Here is a 20,114-nt window from a genome sequence, read left to right on the forward strand (position 1 = left end):
GGGAGGGGGCGGGTGGATGGGGCTCCCCAGCTCCCTCCTGAAGCGCCCCCCCCCCCACCCCCATGTCTGCCTCTCCCACAGCGCTTGAAAAATGCCACAAAGCCAAGTAGAGACTGGGGCCCTGCCCTCCTGGAGCACCAGACTGGGCGCTATGCCCCCACCATACCGCCGTCTCCCGAAGATGGGCTTGAGGTCCAGCCGCTGCACCCGGACAAGGCCCAGCTCCCCATGGTGGGCAGCAACGGGAGCCGTCTGCAGGACTCCCGGATATGAGCACAGCTGGCCTGGGGAGTGCCCGCCCCGCCCGTGCTCCCACCACAGAGACTGGGGAGGCAGGCGACGGGTGTCGCCACCTGCCCCTGCCATGCCCTGGCCAGGGCGGCTGCTGTCCCCTTGGTCGCCACTGGTAGCGTGGTCATTTGTGCTCGTGTCCCCAGTGTTTACAGGTCCTTTGGATGCCAAGACGGCAGCTGGGGATGGGTGTGGGCCATGGGGGGGTGGCGGGGGGGGGCGGGGGGCGCTCAAAGCACTTTGGAGGGTGGTCTCAGGCCAGGTCCCCAGAGATCTGCTGGGCTTTACATGGCCTCTGATGCCCCCACACTCTGCCCTGAGCTGAGGTTCTAGGTGGGCCCCTACCTGTCCCCCTCCTTGGGCCTCCACCTCCTGACCAGTGTTCCTGCCCTCAGAGCAGACCCCGGCCTCCACCCGGGCAGATTTGGGTCTTCCTATCTGGGGCCAGGGTGAGGGGCTGAGGGGGCTGTACAGTGTTACTTGTCAGGCCGCGCCGCCCAGCCCTGTTTGTCTATGTAATTATTTTTGTAAAAATCGTATTCTCTGTGATTGCCATTCCCATGCCCCCAGCCACGGGCCCCGTTTGTCTTCCAGGCCTGCCTGCACCTCACTCGGCTGCCCTGGGGTCTCTGCGCCTCATTCCAGCCCTGGCTGTCAGGCCCAGCCAGCAGAGGCCCACGACCCAGCAGCCTGCCCAAAGCACTAGTTTCTGGGGGGTAGGGGTGGGGTGCTCCTCAGCAGGAGGTTTGAGCCCAGAGCCCCGGGGAAGGGGACCTTACATGAAACCCCCTTGCCCTCCCTCCACCAGGCAAAAGGCCCAGGATTCCCAAACTGGGCTGCCCTTGTTCATGTGCCAAATGGCCCCAGCCCGCGTGCCCCATCCCCTCTCTGGAGCCGAGCTCATTCCCCCCAAGCCCTGCAGTGTCCGTTTGTCCGTCCTCTGTGCCCCTCTGTGCCGTGACAGCCCCGGAAGAGCCGCCTCTAATCCTCTGTAGCAATAACGGTGCACCACCCGCCCCTACCCATCCGTGTGCACCACTAGGATTTTAAAGTCCATAGATTTTAATGAAATTTCTATTCCTGTCTCTGAGCTGCTGCTGTGCTTTGTCTGAGTCCCCCAGGGGGACAAGAGTCGGGGCTGGGATGAGACCTCTGCCTGCCAGGCCTTTGTGGAGAGCCAGGAGAAGGAGGGCCAAAGGCTCTGATTGTCAGAACCGGGCACTAGGGACTTGACGAGGGGGGTGGGGGGCAAGGCCCAGACAGACGGACAGTGTCGGTGTCCTGGCAAGGGCTCATCTGAGACCAGATCTGAAGCAGGCTGGGCCATAGCGGCGGAGAGGCGGCAGCTGGCGTGAGGTCCAGCAGAAGCCGAAGCCTTCCTCGTGACCAGCCCCTCAGGTGGGGGCCTATGGTGCTGCGCTGGACACTGGAGCAGAAGATGGCTTTGTCCGCGGGCCGCACTGAAGCTGCCGTCCCCAGCGGCAGGCGGTGGCCAGGCCTCGGGGTTGGGGGTGGCGCCCCGGAGGAGGAGTGGGCCGGCAGCACTGGAGAGGCCCAGCCCGAGCTCCTGAAGCCCCATGGAGGCGAGGCACGGGCCCGAGACCCCAGCTGGAGGACCCCACGGGCTGCTGCCTGGACGGAAAGAGCAGCGGTGAGCCAGCAGCGGCCTGAGCCTCAGCCCACCCTGTCCAGCCAGCCAGGTGCTCTGGTTTACCTGCGGCTGGAGGAGGCGCAGGGGGGCCTCAGAGGTGCCTGCAGCTCCTGTTGCATGGCTGCCTTCTGTTCCTTTAGCTCTGCAGCAGAGAGGTATCTCTGAGACACAACTCGTAGCAGTTCCGGGGTGTGTACAAGTGTGGGGTGGACAGCAGGAGGCTGGGTGCTCTGGGGCCTACATGGGGTCCTCACCTGCCAGGGTGGGCTCTAGGGTTGCCTCAGAGGGCTGGGGTGCCCCTGTATACTCTTCCAGGCAGCGCTGCAGGGAGAGCTGGCTCAGTGCCCCAGCCTTGGACGCAGAGGCCAAGATCCCCATGGCAGGACCCCAAAACTGGTCCAGGCAGTCTCTGGGGGGAGCACCAGTCCCCCCGCCCCCCTGAAAAGCCCCGCTGGGTGAGGTGGTGGCTGGCTTGGACTCAGACTTAGGGCAGGTAAGGAGGCAAAGACAGGGCAAGTTCAGCAAATTAATCTAAAGTGCTGACCTTGGACTTAGGGGCTCACCAGAATATTCTGGATTCACACACACAATAGGGACCATGCACATGTGAGAAATGGCCTCAGGACTCACACACCTTTACATGCACATATGCACACAGACACACATGTATGTGGGCCTCACACACCAGTGAGAGGCAGCTGCGTCTACACTCAGCAGAAAGGCTCTGGGCAGGGCGGCCCACGGCTGCAGCTCACCTGCAGGATGGGGACCATCCTCTCCAAGGTGTGACACTCCTCCTCCAGGAGGATCCTGGGACACATGCGAGTGTGGCAGCCGGGACCAGCGCCACAGGACCCAGTCTCAGCTGAGCCTTCCACCCAACCCCACCCCCGCCGGGCCCTCCTGCCTCACCCACCCTGCTCTCGGCCCCAGCCTTCCACCCCCCACCAGCCTCTTCCAGGGCAGGATGTGTCCTCCCCGCACCTACTGCACAGCACCCACCATCCTCTCTTCTTACTGCAGGGGCCTCCTCTGGCCTCCCTCCTCCCCCACATCACAGCCCTTCCTCTGCTTGAAACCCTCCCACGGTGCCTCCCCTCAGGATAAAAATCCTCAGGCTGCTCCCCCCCCCCCCCCCCCCCCCCCCGCTTGACCACTTCCTGGCAGCAGCCACTGAGGCCCTGCAGCAACCTGCCCTTTCCACCTCTCAGCCTCCCCATCCTGGCCTCCCACCAGGTGTGTGGCCTCCTTCTCCTCTCCCCGAAGCTCAGTCTCAGTACTTCAAGACCTGCCCCAGCCCCATCCTCCCTGTGTCCACCCCCCACGTACGCTCAGGGGGGCCTCACCGCAGGTGTCCAGCAACCTGGTCGATGCTGGACACGTTCAGCTGGTCCTTGATGATGCTGAGGTCCCTCTGACCACTGCTGGCAGAGGAGGTCAACATCACTCTCCCCAGGTTGCCTCACCCCAGGCCTTCGGGACACAAATGCCACTCCTAGACAGTTCTGTGTCTTTTCTCGAAAAGGCAACATATAGAGCACAAAGGAGAGGAGTCCCAGAGCCTGGGTTTGCAAATGGGCTCCCTCACCCTTCAGTGTGTGTGACCTTGGGCAAGTCGGTTACCCCTTCTGAGTTTTAGTTTCCTCCTCAGTAAAAGGGTGCTGTCACTCCCTCAAAGGGTTGTGTGAGAACCAGAACTAAGTGGCTGCTGCCATTCACTTAGGAACACCCTCATTTGTCTCATTTGGTCCCCTGGGCTCTCTAGCCCAGCTCCTGTTGACCCCCACATGTGGTTGTGGGGGTTCCAGCTCCAGGCCAGGAACTTCTCCACAGAGCCAGGTGGAAGCCACCAGCTGGCTGGGCCCCTGCCAAGTAGGGAGAGATCCCTCCTTTCCTACCACCACTTCACCTGGGTTCACTCCTCATCTGGATTTTCTGTTCTGGCAAATCACACCTAGGCTCCTCCAAGGCAAAGCGCAGGACCCTGGGGCTGTACTGGACCCAAGCCTGGGTCTGGTCCCTGCAGAAGGTTCACAGGAAAGTCAGGGGCTCCTTCCTGGGGACCACCGAAGGCAATCCTGGCCCCTTTTCAGGTGCAGGGCAAGCCCCCTTAGCCGTGCTCCGGGGCCTCGCCCTAGGTCCGAGGTTCCCACCTGCCCTCGCGGATGGCCTTCTGGCGGAGACTCAGGAGCAGCTGCCTCAGCTCCTGGCGCACGAGGTCTCTTAGGAGGGGCGGCGGTGCCAGAAGCGAGGAGGGCTCAGAGGTGGGGCGGGAGCCCGAGGCTCGGGAGGCTCGAGCCTCCCGGAGCAGGGCCTGTAGCGTCACCACCTGCAAGGAGAGCTGGCACACCTTGCGACGAGGGAGAGCAGTGACGGGAGTGGAGGGGGCTGGGGACCTCATGAGGGCAGAGCGCAGTCTAGAGGGCTGGTCGGCCGGACCTCGGGAGTTCTCGGGCAGGACGGGGGGCCCGAGGGGAGGTGGGGAAATCACCCGAGTCTTGGGACAGGCCTGGAGTGTGGCCCCTCCGCCCACGCCCCACCTCTGCCCGCAGCTCCAGGCTCAGGTCCACCGTCGTCTCCCCCAGAAGCCTCTTCACTTCGGGCCGCTCCGGGAGCGGAACGTGCTCCTCCACCAGCTCCCACAGCGACGGGGAGTCCCGGAGCATGGCCCGCCCGCGCCGCCGCCCCCCGGCGAGCGGCCCCAGGCTCGCACCTGCGGGACAGCAGGGGCCCCGCAGCGTTACCGGGAGAGGGCGGGTGGCCGGGGCTGGCCCCGCCCCTCCCCTCCCGGGCCCCGCCCCTCCCGGGCCCCGCCCCCCTTCCCGGCCCCCAGGGCCGCGCCCCTCCCCGGCCCCCAAGGCCCCGCCCCCGCCCCGTCGCGCTCCCCGGCGTCTCCCAAGTCCCCCAGCTCCGCCGCCAGTCTCGGCGACTGGAATCACCGGGCCCGGAGCCGCCTGTCTCTGGCGCTGTCCCTGCTGCCCCGCTTCGGCCGACTCTCGCGGGCCCCGCCTCCTCCGCGCGGCCGTCACCAGGGAAACCGCGCCGCTCCGGGCCCCGCCCTCCGGGTGGGCGTGGCCAGCCAGCGGGGGCGTGGCCAGCCAGCGGGGGCGGGGCCTGCGGGGAGCTTCGCCGCCCGGCGCTCCCGGCTCCTCTCCCGGCAGCTTCGGGGCGGGTGGGAAGAACCGAGAAGCCGGGGCCCACCGGGGGGACTGCTCGCTGCCTCTCCGGGCCCGGCCCGCCCGACGGCCTAGGCCAGTGGCCCTCCGGCCGCACACGCGGGGTCTGGGACCCGGGACCCAGCTTCCCCAGCGCCAAGCAGACAAAGGGGCTGCTCCATTCACGTTTTTTACTAAAGCACCCACACAAGTTTCTGTGCAATGTACAAACACCGAGCCGGCCCTGGGGCTGCTGCCTTCTCTCTGAGATAGGGAGGCGGGGACCAGACTGACGGATCCAGGCCCCCTCCCCCGCCCCCCATGCAAAGCCCAGCCCCAAGATCCCAGGCAGCGACACAGCACCCCCTCTGGTCCCCTCCTGGGGCTTCTCCTCAGCAGGGGGCGCACCAGAGTTTGCCCCTACAATGTTGAATGAAAAAGGTTTCCCCTCCCCTGGGAGCGCGGGGGATCCCCAGGTCTGAGAATTCCCCCTGGAAGCCACACTGCCCCCTAGTTGTACCTCCTACTCTTCCAGGCCCTAGGGGACTCGAGGGGGGAGAAACTGAGGCACAGAGAGGTGGAGTGACCTAGCCCGGGCCACTCGGTGAGGCAGTGCAGGGGCTGGGCCGACCCTGACAGTGATGGAGGGCTGGGCTGGGCAGGGAGGGACAGGACGAAGAGTTGACCCCAGAGAGGGCCACACTGGAGGGGCTCGCCCAGGTTGGAAGTCCCCCAAAGTAGGTTCTGAAACTTCCAGGTGCAGCTGGAGGGGCCTGTGGAAGACCCTCCGAAAGCAGAGCCCACAGTCTGAGTCCTGGGGGATCCTCCACAGAGTAGCCGCCAGCCAGGCTATATAGTATATAGGTCAGTCCTCTGGCAGACAATCCTTGGCACTGGGAGCCTTTACCCATTAGCTCAGCCCCGAGGGGGCCATGACGGGGGCCGCCCAATGTCCACTGTGATATTGGTGAAGAGTGGTTGCCGAGACACCTCCAAGACCTGGTACCGCACTGACCCGATGCCATCCCGCTTCATGGTCAGCTTCGTGTTTTGGATCTTGGTAAACCTAGATAGGATGGAAGTGGGTCCAGATCAGGGCTACCCAATAAACCCAGTATGGGGTCTCTGGGGGTAAGGCTCAAGCCACCCTGGCTTCTTCCAGGGATGACTCAGTTCTCCTCACCAAACCCTCTGCCCGTCACCTGCTTGGAGCCCTTTTGCTCTGGCATCTGCCTTTAAAACAGAGATCTTCTCCCCTCGAGTCCAGAATTGGACACCCTCACAAATCTCTCTCTGATCTCAGGCTCTTCTCAGCCTTAGACCCAGACACGGGCATCCCATAGGCACCTCAAAGGCAACTTGTCCTGCGTCGGGTCATCATCTGTGCTCCCCAAGCCCCTCTTCTCTCTTGGCTATCTCCTCCGTCCCTCACCACTTACTTACTGAGCAGTCCCCCCAGTGCCAGGCTCTGCTCATAAGTACTAGGGACACAGTCAGGGACAGGGCACTAAGTCCTTCCTTTCATGGCAAGTCTGTTCCACCAGGGAGACAGGCAACTGACAAGGGACGCATCAGAGTGCTAAGGGAGACAGGGGAGGGAGACGGAGACGGCTGCCTTGGAAGGGGTGAGCCTGTGACACCAAGCTGACAGCAGGGGGGAGAGCATTCCAAGCAGAGGTCAGCACACGCTGACCCTAACCTGGAAATGAGAAGTTGCACAGCCAGTGGTTAGAGCTTCATGGGCCAAGGGCTTAAGAACAGCTTGGAGGCTAGAGCATGTCGGGGTGGGGCTCTGTAAGTCAGAGGATGCAGGTTTTTTATTCGAGGAGTGAGAAGACAGGGATTTTTTGCCCAGTGGGAGGCCGGCGGGGACGGCCAGAGGACACCAGCCACAGGAGGACAAGGACGAGAGGAAAACAGGAAAACTAGTGAGAGGCCACTGCAGCAGTCCCGACAGGATGACAGAGGCTGTACTAGGGCAGAGGTGGTGAAGGGAAAAGCAGATGGGCTCAGATCTGTTTTGGGAGTGGCACTGACACCACCTGCTGGTGGTATAGACATGTAGGGTCAAAGAAGAATCCAGGAGAACTAGATTTGGGGCAAAGGCGCCTAGGTGGACGGAACCAGCGCCCAGAGAGTTCTTCAAGCTAGAAATGCTTTGCCGTCTGGCCACTTCCTCACCCAAGGCAGACATCACTAACTCATGATGACACCTCGGCATGTGCTTCTAGAGCTCCACTCCCACCCTCATCCCAAGTGTTCTGATCCTCCCAGTCCTTCTGAGCTCGGCTCAGATCCCCCCCCCCCAGCCATCTCAACACTGAGCACGCTCCCTCAGACGCCCTCCAGCCCCTCTTCTCCCTGCCCTGCTTGCCTCGGTTTCTATCTGAACTGCTTTTTCATCAGCTCCCTGGATGCCCAGGGCTTCGTGCTCCTGCCAAATGCCGGCCCTCCGCTGCTGCTGCAGCCTACCTCCCCACCCTTACACACTGTTCCATCCGGGGACACGGCAGCCTCACACCCAGCACACCCCAGGGCCCCCAATTCCATCAAGCCTGGTCAGCTTCCTTCCAGGCCCACCAGCCCTTCACCTTTTTCGCACTCACAGGGTGGTCCTTTCAAACCCAAATCTGATCCTGCTCCTTCCCTGCTCAAAGTCCTTCCACGACTCCCCGGTGCCCTGGGCACAAAAGTAAAACTCCCAACCTGGGGTTTGACACCCCAAACAGCCAGCACTGACCCCTCTATGGTCACTCCCAGCCTTCAGTGACTGTAAAACAGAGTTTCAGACTCTCAGCGTATATATCATGCAAGTTCACATTCCAGACTCCTGCAAATACTATGCCTTTTCTCCAAACTGGCCTCCTCCACTAGCCTGGTGAATACAGCACTGTGCCCCCGGCCGGTGGGTGACAAATACTTGTCCAATGGATCATCTTCCAAAGTCTAGTTTACCATCACCTCCTCCAGGAGGGCCTCCCACCATCACTCCCTCTTCTGCAAGGACAGCACCTTGCCCTGATCACCTTGTGCTACAACTGCCTGTATCCCTCCCTGGAGTGAACCTCACCGTGTGATGTCCGGCAGGGACTGGCTCCAGGCTCCCCCCACCTCCCACCTAGGTTAGAGCAGTGCCAGGAAGCCCTGGTCTACACTGCACATGCCCCAGGTGCTTCTCCCAGCCAGCACCGGACACCAAATGTTGCTACACCCCCAGGGACAGAGCGGCCTACTCTGGTCTCAGAGGGCTCAGCACTGTCTTTCGGCGCCTGGCCCCATGCCACTCAAGGCCACCTCTGTTGGGTCCCCAGGCCCTGGAGCTGTGCCCAGTGCCTGCTAGCTCTTGTCCTATCTGCTCTGGCACGAGGGAGGTCTGTGAGGACACCGACGGGAATGTCATCAACTTGTGATGATTTGAACCCTGCCGTTACATTGTTGTCACCTCTAGGAATGAGGCCAGGGATGACAGAAGTCTGGAGTGAGACTGAGCTAGGGGCTGGGGAACAGGGAGCAGGGGCGTGGGGGCCATCTCTAGGAGTCAAGGGTCAAGGGCCTTGGGATCACATCTGGGGATCAGTGGCACTGGGGAGTCACTTCTAAGGAGCAAGGGAATAGGGGCGCTTGGGGTCACCTCTGCGGGTTGGGCTCGTTATGCTTGTCCCGGTCGTGCTTGATCATGCGGTAGCGGCCTATGCGGATGTCTGGGCGCGAGATCTTCATCCCAGTCAGGGAGATCCTGGGGATGGGGACAGATGGGCTGGAGCAGGCACCAGGAAGGGCAAGGAGCCTCGCCCAGTCTGTGCTGCACCTTCTGCACCCGGTCGACTCCCTGCCCCACCCCACCCCTACTCACCGGTTGAAGATGTCGTCATCCTCGCCACCCCAGCCCCAGTACTCGTTGGGGAAGCCGTTGATTCTCAGAAACTGGGCTTTACTCAGGCCTGACACGCCTCCAAAGTAGCCAGCATAGGGCAGCCTGTGGCAGGGGAGGGCAGGTGTCAGTGAGGGGCCTGAGAGGACTCCAGAGGGAAGGCCAGAGATGGGTGGGTGTGGGGGAGAGTGTGCTACAGGGGCCAGCGGCAAGGGGGCGCTGGGTACGGCGGGGGAGTCTGGATCCAGCTGAGAAGGGAGCCCTCACCGGAAACCAAACTTGTCCATGGCAATGGCAAAGTGGCGGGGCTGGTCACCACAGCGGTACAGGTTGCGGTCATCCATGGGGACCAGGTCCACGTCACTGAAGATGAAGCAGTCGTAGGTGGCATCCTCCTTCAGCGCCTCTAGGAAGCCTACGTTGAGCAGCTTGGCCCGGTTGAAGGTGTCCTCACCGTGCTGGGGTCGGTGCAGGGGACAGGTCAGCTCTGGGCCTGTGACTGGCAGGCACCTGCCACTTTAGCACTGTCCAGAGTGGTCCCCAAGGGCCTGCCACTTCCCTGCCTCCCCCACCCCACTCTGAGTGGCTCCCCTAAGTCCCGCCTACTAAGGCCTTCCATGGCTTGGCTCCAGTCTCCTCTCGCGCCATCGCCCTCAGACTCCAGGGCCCAGCTGCGCTATGTTCCTCAGCTGCTCTGGAACATGTCAGGCTCCTTCCTGCCGTGAGGCCCTGGTGTTAGCTCTGGAATGCTCTCCTCTGATTTGATCATCAAGCTTATGTCTGGACAGGCATCCTTGACCTCCCTGCCTCTGGGTCATCATTCACTCTGTCCTGTGAGCTTCACTTATGCCAGAGTCCGGTTAAGCTGGGACTCAGAGTGCTCCTGTCGCTCATTTTTTCACCCCTTCTTTCCAGCGTGCCTTGCAGCCGTGTCCCTTGTGCCAGGAAGAGCAGCCCTGAGACACTGTATCCCCGCTGGGCACTCACAAAATGAGATGAACGATGCACACCCCAATGCCCAGTGTCCAAGATCAAGAACCATGGGGATGAGCCACCAAGCCTCATCCACCCAGCCCTCTGGCTCATCTGGACCCACATCCAACTCCCTGGGCAGCCTCTGAGACTGGGACAGGATGGGGACAGGAACAGGACAGGATCTGGCTAGATTGACTTGTCTCCCCAGGTGTACAGGCAGTCGCAGGCCAGTGAGCCTGAGGTCCCCTTAGAAAAGGGGCTGCAGGGCCGGGCCTCCTTGAGGCTGGGTTCCTGGCCACGCATGCCCAAGCTCCAAATTCTAGCCAGGGCAAGGAGGATCTCATGGAAAGAGCTGGGCCCTCTGTCCCAACCCACCATCTCCAGGCTAGAGCTGGCCAGGCCCCTGAAGGGGTCTTGAGGCATGCCCCTCCTACCCACCAGGCAGCCTGAGCCCGAGCGAATGGGAGCTGCTCCCCTAAACTGCCCAGCCCTACTTGCTCTCTCCCCTCCCTGCCCTGTACCTTCTCTCCCACCAGCCCTTGCAGCAGTTGTGTACTTTCTCCTGCCTCATCGGCTCTCCTTTCTGACCTTTCTCCCCAGCCAGGAGCCCCGAGTTTCTCCCACACGGCTCATGAACATGCCCAATTTTACTCCATCTGAAAAATAAACCTCTCTAGCCACCGCCCTACCTTTGCCTCCCCTTCTCGGCAGAGATTTTTCTTTTTTTTTTTAAGAGTTGCCTCCAATTGGCTATTTCCATTTTGTCAAATCTGATTCCTTCTTCAACCCACTGCAATCTGCTTCCGCCCCCACCATGCCCCTGAAATGGTTCTCGCTGGGCCCACCTTGTTACTAAATCCACTGGACGCTTCTTGGTCCATATCCCTACTCCCCCGGCAGTGCTCACGTAGCTGCCGTGCTTCCTTCTGGACACTTTTTCCTGGGCTTCTGGACACCACCTTCTCCCGGGATTCCTCGAGCCTTTCTGGCCAACCTGCGCAGTGTGTGCTGCTGTCCCTCTCTCCACCTGTCCCTTACGCGCTGGCTTTCTCCTCTCAGGTCCTGTGCTCCCGGGGCAGCCTGGACACTGTCGGGCTTAGGGTTCACCTGCATGCCGGTGGCTCCCAGATGCCTCTCCGCACCTCAGACCTCGTTGCTCGCTGGACTCATTGGTCCAACTGCCGGCTGAACACTCCTCTCATACTTCACCCGGACATTCAAACTCATCACATGCAAAAAAGAATTCCGAGTCACGCTCTCCCCCAGCCCTGGCCCGGCTCCTGTGTTCCCATCTCACTCACAGGCACAGCCAACCACACGGCAGATGGCCAAGGAGAAACCCTCGAGGTGTCCCCGTGTCTCCCTCTCCCTACTCCCTACTGTGTCACATCTCCCTTCATGGCCACAACTGCTACTGACTCACATGCAGGTTCACTCTTTTCCTGAACGTTGTAGCCTCTTCCCAACTGGTCACCCCCACAAGTCTCCCCCTCCAGCTCCTCCCCCACATGCAACCAGAGCCATCTTCCCAATAAGCAAACGTATATGCTACTCCTCACTTAGAACCTTCCAGTGGTGCCCCACCACCTCCAGGCTGGAATTCAACTGCCTGACATGCCTCCAGAGACCCTTCTGGATTTGGGCTCTGCCAGCAGCTCCAGATTCATCTTTGCCACCCACCCTGCATGCTGGATCCCACACCTTGGCCACCAGTTCCCGAATACACGAGATGGTTCTCTCGACCCCTGGGGCCTCCAGCCAGTCAGCCGGCTGATGCCTGTTCACCCCTCAAGACCCATCTCTACTGTCACTTCTCAACTCCCGGGCTGGCAAGGCCCTCTGTGCCCTCCTAGTCCCCAGCCCCAAGTCAGCCTGCACCATCAGCCCGGAAGGGGGATCCAGGTCCCATACTTAGAGGAGGCCCAAGTCCCACAGCAGATCCTCCCCGGGGCCCAACAGCCGGGCCTCGCCAGGCTCATGGCAAGGCTTAGACACGGAGCTCAGTTCCCGGGCCTCTGCGGTGGCTGTGGCCCTCAAGCAAGCTTCATCCCTCTCTCAGGCTCTACCTCTCTCTCCTCACCCAGGTCTCCACCTCCATGGGGAGGGGTCTCTGGGGAGCAACAATGGGGCCCATCCCGAGGCCATGCACACACCCATCAGTGCGGCCAACATCCGCGTGCACATACTCCCCTATATGGGCATGCAAGCCCTCCTGGGTGCGCATGGACATCACGCAGGCCCGCCTGGGGCTGTGTATCCACACAACCGGCGGCAGACAAGATCCTGCGAATGTTCCCAACCCCACGTGGGTGCTCGTACCCACAGGTGCTCAGGGGTCCCCCGGCAGCTAGAGCCAGCCCGGGGCCACCGGCAGCGCACCTGGTTGATGACGTAGACGCCGTAGCGCAGCCTCTGTCGCCGCAGAATGGGGTGCAGATAGTGGAGCCAATAGCGGAGGTGGTGCTCCCGGTGTCGAAAGGGGATGATGACCGCCACCGTCTGGGCGGGCGTGCAGTCGGGGGGTGCATAGCGGCCGCCCAGGAGCACGCCCGGGTTCTCCCTTTGCACCCGCTCCAGTGGCATGGGCGTGGTGAACTCGATCAGCAGCCGGCCCACTGCAGGCAGGGCGGTAGCAGGCATCAGGCCCTCGCCACCATCCAGGGGCACCAGCCCTCTCCCTCAGCCCCGGACGGGCCCGGGGTGGGCCGACAGAGCCCCAGGAGCCGCCCTCTCGCAACAGGCCCGGACCCCTGCACCCCCAGGGCTCCTTCCCCAAGTCAAAACAGCGGTGGGGTCTTCTGCTCACCCCTAGGGGCAGGCCCTCCCCCCAGGCTCACCAAGACCAGGCGGCGAGTCGGGACAGGGAGGCAGGACGGGAGCCGTGGGGCCAGGACGGGCGCTGGGAGCCTCGGGGAGCCCCGAGCTGGGGGCCGTGGCGTTGGGCCGGGAGAAGTTGGTGCTGCTGCTGGCAGCTGGGTGGAGGGCGCGGGCAGGGCCACGGGCGCTGAAGCGGCTGAAGAAGGCCAGGTGCTGGGCGTAGACGTCAAAGTAGAGGATGACGGCCACGAGAAAGTGCAGCAGGCAGAGAAGGAGCACGGCCTTGCACACGCGCTCCAGCGTCCCCCCCAGCAGTCTGCTCATCCCGCAGGCGGCCGCTGGCCCGCCCAACGGGCCCGGGCATCCGGCTGCCGGCCTGGGCAGGGGAAGAGAGAGAAAGACCCAGCAGGTCAGGGCTGGCAGGGTGAGGCTACCCGCCCACCCCTCTCCTGCCACTGCTCACACTTATTATCTGCTCATCCCCTGTGATGCTCGCAGACTCCCAATCTACCTGCTAATAGACACGCAGACACAGTCCTTGGCCATTCACTACTCACACATCTTCACGCACCCGAGGACTAACCACGTATGCAGACATTCCTCCTCCTTGCTCACACACACACACAAGTGCAACCTCATGCACCCGCACTCAAGGTGCACGCCTGTGTGTTCTCAGAAACACCAACACAGACCTCTGATCACAGTGGTTCATAACTCCAAATGGAAGCACGTTTACCTGCAGACCCACACGTGTACCTGTGCCCCAGAGAACAGACACCCCGCAGGGCAGCATCCTCAACCCAGGGCTGGGGAGGGGAGACCACTGACTGAGCACCTACCATGCAGGAGCGCTTGGTACTCATGACTTCAGTTAGTCCTGCCAGGAGCATGGTGGGCACTGGTTTGGTTGGACAGGTAGGTACCAGGGACAAGTAGGCCAGGCCAACTAGGACCAGGCTGGGAAGTGGCCCTCAGCACCCAGGAGGCCCAAATACGATCAAGATGTTTATGGCTGGAACAAGAGGTCAAAATATAGGGTGGGGCATAGGATGCCCCTCCTCTAAGACCTCAAGGATTGGCATGAACTTTCTGGAGCCTGCCCAGCACTCCTGGTTCTGGTTCCCGGGAAGAAGGAAGGTCCGGGCCCTGGACACTGCTCCCACATCGGCAAGGCAGGCGCGGGTCCTCCCTGGGCCACGGCTCCAGCTGCGGTTCCAGCAGCGCTCCAGGGAGCAGGCTGGGTCTCACTCAGATACAGGGCACCGCACGGCCACCACAGACACCCCGGGTCCCAGCTGAAGTCACCTGCACTCAGACACCCCAGGAACTACGTACAGAGTCGCAGACACGCCCCAGTGACAGTAACAGTAGCGCAGAGTCACACACTCACAAACAAAGCGGCGGCTCCTCGAGGTGCACAGCCATGCATGCAGGCTCCCGGGCGGGCGCGCAGACGCCGGGCCCCACGTGCAAGCATCCCTCCCGCCGCCCTCCCAGCCGGGCTTCTGGGTCAGGCCGAGGTGCGTTAGGGCGGGGCCGACACGCAGGCCGGCCGGGGCACGTGGCTCCCGGGACCGGGGCGGCCCGAGGACCCGGTGGGTGTGGAGCCGGGGAGCGTCCGTGGGCCGGGGGCGGGGGGCGGGGGCCGGGCCGCGGGGAGCGTGAGTGGGGCGCCGGCCGCGCGCGAGGACAATAAGGGCGGCCGGCGGGGGGGCGCGGGCGGGGGGGGGCAGCCCCGGGCCGGGGTCCGGCCGCCCGCGCCTCTCGCCGGCTCCGGGGCGGGGATCGCGGGCCCGGTCTGGAATGTCGGGGCGCTGGGCGGGGGGCTCACCCGGCGCTCGGGGCTCAGCAGGGGGCGCCGCTCCGGCTCGGGCTGCGTTCCCGGCTCCCGTGGCTGCGGCCGGCTCCGTCCCCCATGGCCCGGCCCCGCCGCCTCCCGCCGCCCGGTCAGCGGCCCCCGCGGCCCCCGGGCCGCCTCCCGCCGCCGCCGCGGGCCATGGAGCCGAGCCGCCCCGGGGGGCAGGGCGGGGCCGGGCGGCCGGCAGACCCACGGACCGCGGACCGACGGACCACAGCGCCGCCTCCCTCCCGCGCTACGGCGCCTCGGAGGGGCAGGCCTGGCCGGCGCGCCCGCGCCCGCGCGCGCGCCCCCGCGGCCCCCGCCTCCAGCGCGCCCGCGCCCGCCGCGCGCCTCCGCCGCCCGCCCCTGCCGGCGGCCCAGCGCGGCGCACGGGGGCCGGGGCCGGCGGGGGGAGGCGCACCCGGGGGCTGGCCTCGGGGTGCGGACTGGGGAGGGCGCGGGTGGGGGCTGGGGCGCCAACTCTGCCAAAGAAGGGCGCCTGGAAGTTAGGCGACTCCAGCAGGGAGGTTAGGGATCTGTGAGCTCGTTGATGGGCACGGGATTGTCTGCCCGCGGCCGCGGAGGGGGCCGCCAGCTTAAAGACATAAAGAGGGATGTGGCCGGGGCTTCTAGGGTAATAGGAGGTTGGCAAGAGATGGCACGGAAGGGGGAGGAGCTGGACGGGGCCCTGGGAACAAGCGCTCAGGTTAGGTACTGGCAGGGCAAGTGATGGGCTCCAAGCCCCACAGCGCTGGAGGGTGATGGATGCCCAGTAGTAGAGCCAGAGCCAGATAGGAGATGTGGCCCTTCCGGGCTTAGCAGACAGAACCTTGAAGAAGCCAGGGGAGGAGGACAGCCCCCTCCCCTGCACAAACACCTGGGTCCGTATCCCCAGACTCTCTTGTTCCCTCCAGGAAAGATGTTCAGCATCCTTCTCTCCAGCCCAGGAACCAGCTCTGTCCAGAGCAGAGACAATGTGTATGAGACAGAAACGTGCCAAGAGGGTGGCATAAGGTTGAGGCCTACAGGCCCGTTTACTCTCCCTCCATGAAAGAAAGTAGCAAAGAAGGGCAACAGAAGCAGCATTGACCCAGACGAAAACCACGTTTATTTCACAAACACTGGGAAGATGGGTTGGGGGCAGAGTTGGGACACCAGTACACAGGTGCACGCAGCCATCAGTGAGTGGCCCACTCCCCACACTGAGGGTCCAGCCAGGCAGTGCCTCCAAGTTGACAGGCAGCACGTGCAGCAAGTGCAGGGGGGCCCCTGAACACCAAGCCCCCTGAAAGGCCAAGGATGACAGCTCCAGCTGTCCCGGGAAAACCACAAATAAATAAGAGTGGGACACGGCCCCACCCAAACAGATCATCTAGTCACCCATCTTCACTCTGGAGGTCTGCAAAAGAAGAACAGGAGAAATCAGGCAGAGACAGAGGAACAGATTAAGACAGTGACAAATGACAGATCAGCTCTAGCAAACCCATGGTGGGATGGGCAGACCACAACAGATGGATGACTGGACCAAGATGGACATGGTGTGACAAACACAGGAACAGGGACAGTCAGACAACTGCAGAGTCAGGCTGTGGGACACAGAGACGGAGAAGTGGCAATATGGACAGGACCAGTTGCCAAATGTCAACCCCACTTAGCACACAATCACGTTCAGACCGTCAGGCTGATCCTCAGCCTCCCTTACACACTGTTGGACAAAACACACACAATACAGACATGCTGTCCTACTGACAGCACACATGCACACAGACCCTGAGATACACAATCACACCGAGACAAACTGACACACAGACAAGATCCCAACCTCGTCTAGACTACAAACAGAAACAAAAACTAATGGAACAAAAAGCTTCAACAGAAGACCTATAGGCACAAAACAACAGGAAAATACACATTACTCTTGTCAACAATACCAGATTGGAAAGCTTCAAAAGGAAAAAACAAAAAAATGGGAATGAAGTGGTGAGAGCTGTTCAGGGATTCTCTGGTTATAGATGGAGAAGGGAACACAGTGGCTCCTCTGGAAGGAGGGTGAGGCTGGGATAGGGACAAGGACAGAGGCTCCCCAGGGGATTCATCACCTGAAGGATTGCAACAATGACCCCAAAGAGGCCAATGGCACTGCCAAAGATCTCCACGATAAGAATCTTTACAAAGAGGCTTGGGTTCTGTGCATCAGCCAGGGCGGCTCCACTGCCCACGATGCCCACGCAGACTCCACAGAAGAGGTTAGACAGGCCTACTGTGAGGCCAGCTCCGAACATGGAGTAGCCTGAGAGGATAAAGAGTATTGAGGCCAAGCCAGGCACAGGGGGAGAGGAGGACAAGGGCCCAACATGGACTAATGGGGATAGTCAGCACTCCAACTAGGCCAAGCAGGCCAAACAAAGGGAGTGAATGTTGAAATAATGAGTCTGAGCTGAGGCATGCAAGTGGGGAAGCAGATGTGAAGCCCCAGCCTTTTTCCTTCACACATCTACCTACCTGCGTGGTAGTTTCGATGTCCAATGGCCTGGGGGTCAGTAGCACTGAAAGGCTGCAGGAGGCAGAGAAATACTCAGAATCTCCCCTCCCCCTTATGCCACTCCCTCTCCTCCAGCCTCACTAAGCACTGAATAGAACACATTGGAAGAGATGCCCACACCACCCTGGTTCTCCGTACCTCAGCCATGTTGCTAATCACAATAGCCATGATGATGCCATAGATGGCCACAGCCTCACAGAAGATGATGCTGGTAGTGGTAGTGGTGGGCATGAGGGGTGGAGAGGAGAAAAAAATGAGAAAGAAATCAACCTTCCTCCCCAGAGTCCTCAGTCACCATTTCCCCCACTGACATCTCACCCCACCAGGAGGCTGGTCAGCAGCAGCATTATCAGTTCAAATAGGCAGCTCCCAATGCAGCTGGTTCTGACAACCCTCTGAAGGCCCTACATTTACCTGACCAGGTTCTTGGTCTTGATTCTGGGGGCCTTCACTCCTCCCCCAATGATAGAAGAGCCAGTAATATAGATGCCCCTGGTGGAAAGATAAGAAACGGATGAGCAGAGCCTGTCACTGCCCCCAGGATGACTAAGGACCCAGTGACACCTGCTATGACTCACGCCCCCCCCCCAACACTCACCATGCTGCCCCAACCACAGACAGGGAGATAGCCAGACCAATGCCCAAGTTTGACCACATGAAGGGGGAAGTCTCAGTCAGGAACCTGGTGTGGAAATAGGGAAGAAAGCAATTTCAGCTTTGGTGGAGAAGGGAGCACAAAATCCGTCCTCCGGCCCTCCAAGCCCATGCCAGTCCTGGATGCTGAGATAAAACACATCACATCTCCCAAAAGTCTACACTGCAGACAGCTGAGGATGAGGCGGAGTAGGGGCTTAGATCAGTGAAGAGGAACTGCAAAGTTCTTAGGGGAATCCTCTCCCCGCCCTCCCTTACCAGGCCACATCAAAGCGGAACCCCAAGTCAAAAATGGTGTAGCAGATTCCTGCAGCGGTGAGGCAAAAAAAAAAAAAAAAAAAAAAAGAGTTAGAGGCGGCTCTCTACTAAGAAACTTCACAACTTCGTGGAGAAACTGCTGCTCGGCTGACATGCCGGTCCCCAAAGGCCCACCTCGCTAAGTCAAGGGAGACTCCTCGCCCGGCCTCCGTGCTTCAGGCTCCTCTGCTCAGACCTCCATTTTCCGCCACTGCCTCAGTAACCACCCCCCCGCGCCCCCCCCCCCCCGGCCCGGGTCACCACCTCCCAGCCCGAGGCCCCCCCCCGGCCCCCGCGGCCAGGCTCGTGGGCCTGAATCCCCTGGAGCCCGGGAGGGTGCACCGGACCCCACCAGCCCAGGCTGAGCTGCTGTTTACCCAACAAGCTGAGGGGGGGGGGAAGGGCAAAAGGACCCGGCAAAGAGGAACCGGAACAGCCGGCTCGTGACCCAAGCGGGCCCCTCTGGAAGGAGCGACGGACCGCGGCAGTGAGACGGGGGAGGGGCTGCTCTCGGCCCCCTCCCCGCCATCCGCGCCCCGCGTCATGGGGCCAGAGACCCGGGTCTCCCCCGGCAGGGTCACAAGCGCCGCCAGGCCGGAGGCCACGTCCCGAAGCCCCGGGCACAGGACCCGCGCTGGGGCCCAGCACTCCTGGGACCCCGCTGCTCCCGCGGCGTTGCAGCCCCCCTGCCAGGGCCCGGCCTCACCCACGACGACCATGCAAGCCCAGAAGGCCACGAAGACCCCGGAATAGAGCAGCGCTAGCCCCGTCATGGCGGCGACGACGGCGGGGCTCGGGTCCGTGGGGCCACAGCTAAACCCGCGTCCCTGCGTCCACCGTCCGCCCCGCAGTCTGTCCGCCCGCCCCGCAGCGTCACCTGACTCACCCACGTGACGCGCCGGCACCACGTGACCCCACGCCGGGCCTGGCGTCGCGCGGCTGCCGCCCGGCCAGAACTCGGCGACGCCGGAACCGGAGCCCGGAGGATTGTGGTTGTTGTAGTCTCGCGCTTCCCGACAGGCTCCGGCGTCCTTCGGCCGCCGACCTCTGGCTGGTCACCCGCCCCCCTCCTCCGCCCCGCAGCCAGCCCCCCTTGGGCCCACCAGCCCTGCTTCACACAGAGCCCGCCCGCCGGCCTCCCTAGCTTAGCCTCCAGCCCCGTGCTATTCCGTGGGCTTCCTCCGTTGCCGTCCTTCCCAGTCCAGCCAGGGGACTCTCCCTCACTTTGCTCGTGCTGTTTCCTCTCCCTGAAGCATCTTCTTCGTGCTCACCCCGTTGCCCAGCTAACGCCCATTGGTCCCCAGAAAGCAGAGGCAGATGATGGGCCTGCTCTGGGCTAACCCTGCTGCCCTGGTGATTCTTATGAAACTTAAGATCATGTCACTGGTTTAAAATGCCATTTCGGGCAGCCCCGGTGGTGCAGTGGTTTGGCGCCGCCGGCAGCCTGGGGTGTCATCCTGGAGACCCCGGATAGAGTCCCACGTCGGGCTCCCTGCAAGGAGCCTGCTTCTCCCTCTGCCTGTGTCTCTGCCTCGGTCTCTCTGAATAAACAAACAAAATCTTAAAAAAAAAAAAAAAAGGCCATTTCATTCAGAATAAAAGATAAAGTTCTACTAATGGCCTACGAGGCCTCTTCCGATGTGGCTTCCCATGCCCCTGACCTGACTTCATCTAATACACCCCTACCAACTGCACTGGCCTCCTTGCTATTCCTTGAACACACCAGCCATACTCCCATTATGTCACCCTTGCACTCGTTCCCTCTGCATCTACTCATCCATGTGGCTCACTCCATCACTTCCTTTCAGTCTTTGCTCACCCTCTTCACAAGGCCGTCCCTAGCCGACTTGTTCAATATGGCAATCCACTCTCCTCCCTTACACTCCTTCCCAGCGTTATAGCTCTCCGTAGTACTTGCTTATCACCATTGGGCATACTAATTGTTTTACTTTGTCCATCTCTTCCCCCACCCCCCAAGGGAATGTAAGCACTACGAAACGATTTCTGTTGAGGTTACTATT

General features: G+C 61.8%; 4 protein-coding genes across 14 annotated transcripts in view; 1 reads left to right on the forward strand and 3 right to left on the reverse strand.

Moving 5' to 3' along the window:
- SLC6A9 (solute carrier family 6 member 9) overlaps positions 1 to 1,381 on the forward strand; it is a 32,367-nt gene extending 30,986 nt beyond the window's left edge. For 7 of the 8 annotated variants that reach the window (XM_038558317.1, XM_038558320.1, XM_038558318.1 and 4 more), the window contains one exon: positions 82 to 1,381. In XM_038558317.1, the coding sequence (XP_038414245.1) occupies positions 82 to 273 (192 nt within the window). In that variant the 3' untranslated portion in view covers positions 274 to 1,381. The remainder of the gene's footprint in view (positions 1 to 81) is intronic. The other variant, XM_038558324.1, reaches the window with a different exon arrangement.
- On the reverse strand, positions 1,295 to 4,652 carry CCDC24 (coiled-coil domain containing 24). Of its 2 annotated transcripts, XM_038558326.1 has the most exons (8): positions 4,483 to 4,649; positions 4,096 to 4,271; positions 3,852 to 3,962; positions 3,289 to 3,366; positions 2,698 to 2,752; positions 2,197 to 2,263; positions 2,006 to 2,084; positions 1,295 to 1,919 (listed from the first exon to the last, which is right to left on the reverse strand). In XM_038558326.1, the coding sequence occupies exons 1-8, from the start codon at positions 4,606 to 4,608 to the stop codon at positions 1,310 to 1,312; spliced, it is 1,302 nt and encodes a 433-aa protein (XP_038414254.1). In that variant the 5' UTR covers positions 4,609 to 4,649; the 3' UTR covers positions 1,295 to 1,309. The 2 variants fall into 2 exon arrangements, with proteins under 2 accessions (XP_038414254.1, XP_038414253.1); XM_038558325.1 differs by having other exon boundaries at positions 3,289 to 3,363; positions 4,096 to 4,652.
- A 619-nt stretch (positions 4,653 to 5,271) lies between these two features.
- Positions 5,272 to 14,608, reverse strand: B4GALT2 (beta-1,4-galactosyltransferase 2). Of its 2 annotated transcripts, none has more exons than XM_038558328.1 (7): positions 14,592 to 14,608; positions 12,781 to 13,136; positions 12,323 to 12,558; positions 9,236 to 9,426; positions 8,951 to 9,073; positions 8,729 to 8,833; positions 5,272 to 6,163 (listed from the first exon to the last, which is right to left on the reverse strand). In XM_038558328.1, exons 2-7 carry the CDS (start codon positions 13,082 to 13,084, stop codon positions 6,013 to 6,015), a joined length of 1,110 nt encoding a protein of 369 aa, XP_038414256.1. In that variant the 5' UTR covers positions 13,085 to 13,136; positions 14,592 to 14,608; the 3' UTR covers positions 5,272 to 6,012. The 2 variants fall into 2 exon arrangements, with proteins under 2 accessions (XP_038414256.1, XP_038414255.1); XM_038558327.1 differs by lacking the exon at positions 14,592 to 14,608 and adding an exon at positions 14,151 to 14,273.
- A 1,077-nt stretch (positions 14,609 to 15,685) lies between these two features.
- ATP6V0B (ATPase H+ transporting V0 subunit b) lies at positions 15,686 to 18,982 on the reverse strand. Of its 2 annotated transcripts, none has more exons than XM_038558332.1 (8): positions 18,800 to 18,982; positions 18,055 to 18,103; positions 17,741 to 17,824; positions 17,557 to 17,634; positions 17,281 to 17,350; positions 17,103 to 17,154; positions 16,700 to 16,890; positions 15,686 to 15,999 (listed from the first exon to the last, which is right to left on the reverse strand). In XM_038558332.1, the coding sequence occupies exons 1-8, from the start codon at positions 18,864 to 18,866 to the stop codon at positions 15,973 to 15,975; spliced, it is 618 nt and encodes a 205-aa protein (XP_038414260.1). In that variant the 5' UTR covers positions 18,867 to 18,982; the 3' UTR covers positions 15,686 to 15,972. The 2 variants fall into 2 exon arrangements, with proteins under 2 accessions (XP_038414260.1, XP_038414261.1); XM_038558333.1 differs by lacking the exon at positions 18,800 to 18,982 and adding an exon at positions 18,229 to 18,311.
- Between the last annotated feature and the right edge of the window lie 1,132 nt (positions 18,983 to 20,114).

This window comes from Canis lupus, chromosome 15, assembly GCF_011100685.1.
Source record: "Canis lupus familiaris isolate Mischka breed German Shepherd chromosome 15, alternate assembly UU_Cfam_GSD_1.0, whole genome shotgun sequence".
Lineage (NCBI taxonomy): Eukaryota > Metazoa > Chordata > Mammalia > Carnivora > Canidae > Canis > Canis lupus.

Bases quoted from the DNA above. Each gene is read 5' to 3' on its own strand.
- B4GALT2 (XM_038558327.1), bottom strand. From the start codon at position 14,185: ATGGCTGTGCACCTCGAGGAGCCGCCGCTTTGTTT. The intron at 8,834-8,950 runs GTGAGTAGGGGT...CCCCATCCCCAG, and splicing joins GATGACGACATCTTCAACCG to GATCTCCCTGACTGGGATGA. The intron at 6,164-8,728 runs GTGACCCCAAGC...CATCCTATCTAG, and splicing joins AACGAGCCCAACCCGCAGAG to GTTTACCAAGATCCAAAACA.
- CCDC24 (XM_038558326.1), bottom strand. From the start codon at position 4,608: ATGCTCCGGGACTCCCCGTCGCTGTGGGAGCTGGTGGAGGAGCACGTT. The intron at 4,272-4,482 runs GTGGGGCGTGGG...CTCTCCTTGCAG, and splicing joins GCCTGGAGCTGCGGGCAGAG to GTGGTGACGCTACAGGCCCT. The intron at 3,963-4,095 runs GTGGGAACCTCG...AACCTTCTGCAG, and splicing joins AAGGCCATCCGCGAGGGCAG to GGACCAGACCCAGGCTTGGG.
- ATP6V0B (XM_038558332.1), bottom strand. From the start codon at position 18,866: ATGACGGGGCTAGCGCTGCTCTATTCCGGGGTCTTCGTGGCCTTCTGG. The intron at 17,825-18,054 runs GTAAGGGAGGGC...TTTCCACACCAG, and splicing joins TTCCGCTTTGATGTGGCCTG to GTTCCTGACTGAGACTTCCC. The intron at 17,351-17,556 runs GTAAATGTAGGG...TACCACTACCAG, and splicing joins AAGACCAAGAACCTGGTCAG to CATCATCTTCTGTGAGGCTG.